The sequence below is a fragment of the Homarus americanus genome, unplaced genomic scaffold (assembly GCF_018991925.1).
Source record: "Homarus americanus isolate GMGI-L3 unplaced genomic scaffold, GMGI_Hamer_2.0 scaffold74, whole genome shotgun sequence".
Taxonomy (NCBI): domain Eukaryota; kingdom Metazoa; phylum Arthropoda; class Malacostraca; order Decapoda; family Nephropidae; genus Homarus; species Homarus americanus.
In genome coordinates this window covers 1,516,346-1,522,857 of record NW_024716951.1, presented here as the reverse complement: position 1 = coordinate 1,522,857, position 6,512 = coordinate 1,516,346, and the positions used below count along the sequence as shown (strand labels likewise).

The following is a 6,512-nucleotide window of genomic DNA, read 5'->3' as shown; positions in this document are numbered from 1 at the left end:
GAAGAAAAGTAAAAATAAAATAAAATAACAGTTACCCCCTAATTAGGCCTTGTGACTGACCCTTAACGGCAATATAAACAAGAGGACCCTGACTTATTCCCGTGGTGTAGTGTTGCGTAGTTGAAGTAGCTCAGTGTTCTCAACTCCTGTGCTTGTGGGTGACTTCACCTTTCTGGCTGGTGATGAACTACTGAACCTCTCGAGAGTAAACATGTTATATATATTGTTTTTGTAACCTGTATTAAGTGTTTTTTGTGGGGTTTATATTTTTGTTTATGTAACCTTGATATTTATTGTTTATGTAATCTTGATGTTTATTGTTTATGTAACCTTGATATTTCTTGTTTTTATGATCTGTATTTATTGTTCATGTTACTTATATTTATTTGTTTTTGTTACTGATATTTATTTTTATTTTTTTGTAAATTTATTGTTTTTGTGTCGACCTTTAGCGATATTGGGACAACGGGATTAAAACATTTATAAAATATGTGGTGAAGTAATCTAACCTGAATCCTGTCATCCGCTATAAATCTTTTAGTACCGTATTTTCAGTCACTATTTGTAAAGAAAACCCAGCTCTTTATTTGCCTTATTAAAGTATAAGTTTAAGTATAAGTTTACGTTAAAGTATAAGCATAAGTATAACGTAAAAAATAGAGAAACACTTACTATCAAGGCAGTGCAAGATAGTTCCAACATGAGCCACCAAGGGATATAATGGAGGCACTGGTATATATAAACGTTGGCTGGAGTTTAGGGCTGACCACTTGTTCTTCTTCATCTGTCAAAGACCCTTCTGTTTGTTGATGTTGATGACGAGGTGAGACCTTCAAAATCTATAAACGAGAGAAGATTATTTTTAGTTACCTTTCAAACGATATACAAAGGAGTTACGATAGAATCTAACAATATAACTACCCTAGCGTCTTATTGTTGACTTGTTGACATAGTGTAAAAGCGTACGTAGATAATAACACCGTATAAGAACAATAACCAATTCCTCGTCATTTACAAGATCTATCAACTTGTATAACGTGGCAATAACAAACCTATAATCTAGATCTGGTTTTAAATACGGCCATAATTTAGGTGGTGAGATATACTAGTGTTCATTACAAGAAGGATTCCATAGGGAGTGAGGCGTAGTAGGATCTAAAGGCCATTAGGACAAGAATATTTTAGCGCTGGGACCCATTCGACCAGTCACTCTTGTGTTCTAATACTACTTAAGAGTTAATAAATGGGATCAAAAAACGCTTAATGGTGGAACTTGGTCTATTTATCAAGTACTTTGAATTCTCTTCGACGTTTTTTTGTGGAATTAAGAGAGAGAGAGAGAGAGAGAGAGAGAGAGAGAGAGAGAGAGCACCGTCTAAGACTGAGGACAAGACGCTAGTGGTCCCTGTCGTGTTTCTGGAATTAAAGCTCGAGGGCGGACGACGACACCTGAATGAGGTGCTGGGTCTGGTGTGGTCGGGGGAGTGGCCGGGGGTGGGGGAGGTGGTCGGGGAGGAGGGAGGTGGTCGGGGAGGAGGGAGGTGGCCAGAGGAGGTGGCTGGGAGGGGAAAAGGTGGCCAGCAAAGGAGGGAAGTGGCCAGGGAGGAGGGAAGTGGCCGGGGAGGGAGGGAGTGGCCAGGAGAGGAGGCTGGGAGAGGAAAGAGGTGGCCGGGAAGAAGGAAGTGGCCAGGAAGGAGGGGAGGTGGCTGGGGAGAGAGGGAAGGGGGTGGGGTGGAAAGGAGAACATGGAGGATGTAAGTATGACGCAAGCCAGGGTAGGTAGCTGTTCGTACGTCAGTCACTGGAACTAAATTATTTTTACCTAATAAAGAAAATATGTTTACAGGTTTCATCATAATTTAGCCAATTTTAGAAACAAATGATAACCTATAATTAATTTAATAGGTAATTATACGACATGTAATTAACGAAAATGTCAAACTGGTCCTTCGTGTCAGTCATGAAATATATAGACACAAGTTAAATATTTGTATCATTTCGTCTAAGTTTACATGTAACCTCAGATACAGTGAATACCTGTACAATGTAAACAGGTGATAATTTAATAATATTTCATCAGCAGCGTTACAGGTACGGATACAGGAATACTAGTCTATATTCATATTTATAACCTGTACTTCTAACTGCACCTTCAACTACTGCAGGCTGTAATCACCTCATTGTTGACTTAGCAATTACCTGTCTACCTTCAAGGAGAATCTTTGTTGTTCTTTGTATAACTTAACGACTTAACATTCCTCTACCGAATTGTGGAGTCTAGACACAACAGCACAGACGGGTGAAAACAACATGAAAATAAGACAAAAGAAAATAAGGTTAATGGGGTAAAATAGGGAGAATGAGGAAGAGAATGAGGATACGAGGGATTAATGGGAAATGCAGAAATAGAGAAATGAGGAGGAAAACGTTGGAAAGGGAAAAGAAAGAAAGATAAATAACACAGTAAAATTAAAAATAATGATGTAATATGCAGAAAAAATGTAAAAAAATAAGGAAACTCGGGAAAATCGGGGAAAAATAAGGAAATTGGGGAAATGTTGGGGAAAAAAGTCGACACTAGGGACAAAAAGAAATTGAAAATACCTTGACAAAATAGTTTCAACAGTTTACCCAAGACCAGGTCAATATTTGGCTGGCTGTAGGATCCCTCTCTCTCTCTCTCTCTCTCTCTCTCTCTCTCTCTCTCCCCAGCGCTGGGTCACACCTGGAGGGAGGAGGGGGGAGGGCTGATGGTAGAATGGGAAGGAATGGGGTAAGGGCAGGGAGTGGGGAATAATGGGATGAGAGAAGGGGTGAGGTAGGATAGGGTGACGAGAGAAGAAGGTGGAATGGGAAAGAATGGTAAGAAGGAGGATAATGAGGAATGAAGGGGGATTAGGGAGAATATGAGGGAGGAGAGTAAGAAATGAAGGGGTGGGGAGAGACTGAAGATATGAGGCGAGAGAGGAAGAGCAGGAGAGAAAAGAGAGTAAGGATGACAAATAGGTAAGAAATGAGGGAGAGGAGGAGAAGAAGAGAGGAGGAGGAGGAGGAGGAGGAGGAGGAGGAGGAGGAGGAGGAGGAGGAGGAGGAGGAAGGGAAGAGGGAAGTTACCAATAGCCGTGGACCATGTCAGCTTGCCATGCCAGGCACGTCTGTCCAGGGAAGGGTGGTGGAAGGGAAGGTTTGTAGCGGTGCTGGTGGTGGTGATGGAAGGGGAAGGTTAATACTAGTAGTAGTAGTAGTAGTAGTAGTAGTAGTAGTAGTAGTAGTAGTAGTAGTACTAACAACCACCATCATCATAAGAAAAACATCGCATATAATAGTCGTTCTCTCACACTCAAGAAACACTCAGACTCAAGATACACTCAGACTCAAGACACACTCACACTCAAGACACACTCACACTCAAGACACACTCAGACACAAGATACACTCAGACACAAGATACACTGAAATCGACCAAGATACACTCAGACCAAGATACACCCAGACACAAGATACACTCAGACACAAGATACACTCAGACACAAGACACACTCAGACTCAAGACACACCAGACACAAGATACACCCAGACACAAGACACACTCAGACTCAAGATACACTCCACACTCAAGACACACTCAGACACAAGATACACTGACAAACGACCAGATCTCAGACAGGACCAAGATACCCACAGAACCCAGCAAAGATCCCAGACAGACACAGACCAAGACACTCAGACACAAGATACACTCAGACAAGACACACTCAGACTCAAGATACCTCACACTCAAGACACACTCAGACACAAGATACACTCAGACACAAGATACACAGACCAAGATACACCAGACACAAGATACACTCAGACACAAGATACACTCAGACACAAGATACACTCAGACACAAGACACACCAGACTCAAGACACACCCAGACACAACTCAGACAAGATCACCACGCACCCAGACACAAGACACACTCAGACACAAGACACACTCAGACACAAGACACCTCAGACTCAAGACACACTCAGACACAAGATACACTCAGACTCAAGATACACTCAGACACAAGATACACTTACCCTTACGCCTTTGGAATCCTCAGAACTGTCCTTGCTGCATCGATTCCCAAGTGTGAGTGTCGACCCACCTGTCTCCACCTGTCGACCCACCTGTCTCCCACCTGTCGACCCACCTGTTCCCCACCTGTCGACCCACCTGTCCCCCACCTGTCGACCCACCTGTCTCCCACCTGTCGACCCACCTGTCTCCCACCTGTCGACCCACCTGTCTCCCACCTGTCGACCCACCTGTCTCCCCACTCGACACCCACCTGTCTCCCACCTGTCGACCCACCGTCTCCTCACCCATCGACCCACCTGTTCCCCACCTGTCGACCCACCTGTCTCCCACCTGTCGACCCACCTGTTCCCACCTGTCGACCCACCTGTCTCCCACCTGTCGACCCACCTGTCTCCCACCTGTCTCGTACCTGTCCCAATCTCCCCATTAAGCGAGAACCAAGAGTATCATAGTGATGATAATATAGTGATAATTTTGTTTGATGTTGTAAAGAAATCACTTCTTTTGTTCGTAACACAGACACACACACACACACACACACACACACACACACACACACACACACACACACACACACACACACACACACACACACAACACACACACACACACCTCCCTGATGTTGACTCTGATAACGAACAGTAAAGTTTTATAGGTTACGACGAGGCAATTTTTGTTCATCACTGTAACATAACAACCGTAAAACAACATAAGAGAGAGAGAGAGGATGAAGGACCCCCCCTCCCTCACCCCTCACCCTCACCTCACCCTCACCCTCACCCCTCTCCTCACCATCCATTAGAGGAAAAACATACACTCCAAAAATTTTAACTCGACTCCAAAAAATAATAATAACTTACTTCTTATTTTGTGTTGGTATGTCATGTGAATAATTGAATAAAAATATGAATAAAAAACCTTCACCTCTCCCATCCCCTCCCACTCTCTCCTTTAAAGTTCTCACCCCTTCCTTTCCCACCTACCATTTCATCTCCCTCCCCTAAAGCTCTCAACCATGCTTTACCACCCCTTCTTCCTCTCTTCCATCAAAGCCACCACCCATTCCTCCTTCTTCCACTTACCTTACCCCACTTTCTCCTCAACCTCTTTTCTCTCTCTCTCTTCACTCTCTCTTCACCAGCCACCTCTCTCACATGTGACTGGCGTGCTTATCAGGGCGTGCCAGGCAGTGAATGGGAGGTGGAGGTGAAAGAGTGTGCGTCTGGCATGAAGGTCCGTGATTGTTCTCTTGACAAGCTGTGTGACGAACCCAGGTCGAGTTAATAGTCAGGGGGAGAGGTGTGTGTGGGGGGGGGGACACGGTGCTGTAAGGTCTAAGAGGGTCTTATAGAGAGAGAGAGAGAGAGAGAGAGAGAGAGAGAGAGAGAAGAGAGAGAGAGAGAGAGAGAGAGAGAGAGAGAGAGAGAGAGAGAGATTTAAAAGAAGTAAGAAGAACAACAACAATAACGACAAAAAGAAGATAGAAGAGAGGAGGAGAAGGAGGAGGAGGAAGAGGAAGAGAAGAAGTATAACGACAAAAAGAAGAAGAAGAAAAATAATAATAAGAAGAAGACAAGCTAGCAGGCAGGCAGGTAGGCAGGGAGGGGGAGAAAAAACGGGAATAACTCTACGGTAGCCACACTCCACATTTCACTTACTCGGCCAGCTGTTTTGTGTACTGTACTGTAATGGACACACACACACACACACACACACACACACACACACAACAAGACAGACAGTGACAGACAGACACACAACACAGTAAACACGGGATAGTGGTGGGTGAGGCCAACTGTCCTCCATCTCCTCCCTCCCTCCCACCCATTCCCTTCTTCCTCCCCACCACCTCTTCCTCCTTCCTCTTTCTCCCTCTCTCCCTGCACCACCTCTTCCCTCCCTCTCTTCCTCCACCTCTTCCTCCCTCCCTCCTCTTCCCTCCCTTCCTCTCTCCACCTCTTCCTCCCTTCAGTGGTATGTGGTAACAACCTGTCCACCTGAATTATAAACAGCCTCAGTCGTCCGCCAGGTCACCCTATCCCCTTGAAAATAAGTAAAATGTGAGAGCTACATCGTGATTCGCTATTCCTCAGAAGGTTGTGAGTTTCGTATTAACTTGTGACATAATTCGCTCGTCTTTTTTTTAGCATATATTAAGCCACATCTTGCTTCGCTAACCCCCAGAAAGTTGTGTAGATTCTAGTCTGTTTGTAATTCGAATCTCCAATTTTTTTAATACAATCTGATTTGCTAATCCTTTCTCGTGTGATATAATCAAATTTGAGGGGAGGTGAATCTGCTTCGCTATTCCATACAGGTATAAAAGCGATGAACAATATGATTCTCTAATCCTTGCTCATAGGGTACAATATGATTCTCTAATCCTTGCTCATAGGGTACAATATGATTCTCTAATCCTTGCTCATAGGGTACAATAT

General features: G+C 44.1%; 1 protein-coding gene across 1 annotated transcript in view; it reads left to right on the top strand.

Annotated features, from left to right (window-relative positions):
• The first annotated feature begins 1,745 nt into the window (after positions 1–1,745).
• LOC121858551 (sialidase-like) overlaps positions 1,746–6,512 on the top strand; it is a 20,639-nt gene continuing 15,872 nt past the window's right edge. The window contains exons 1-2 of the mRNA XM_042355041.1: positions 1,746–1,754; positions 3,414–4,125. Coding sequence (XP_042210975.1) covers positions 1,746–1,754; positions 3,414–4,125 — 721 coding nt within the window. The remainder of the gene's footprint in view (positions 1,755–3,413; positions 4,126–6,512) is intronic.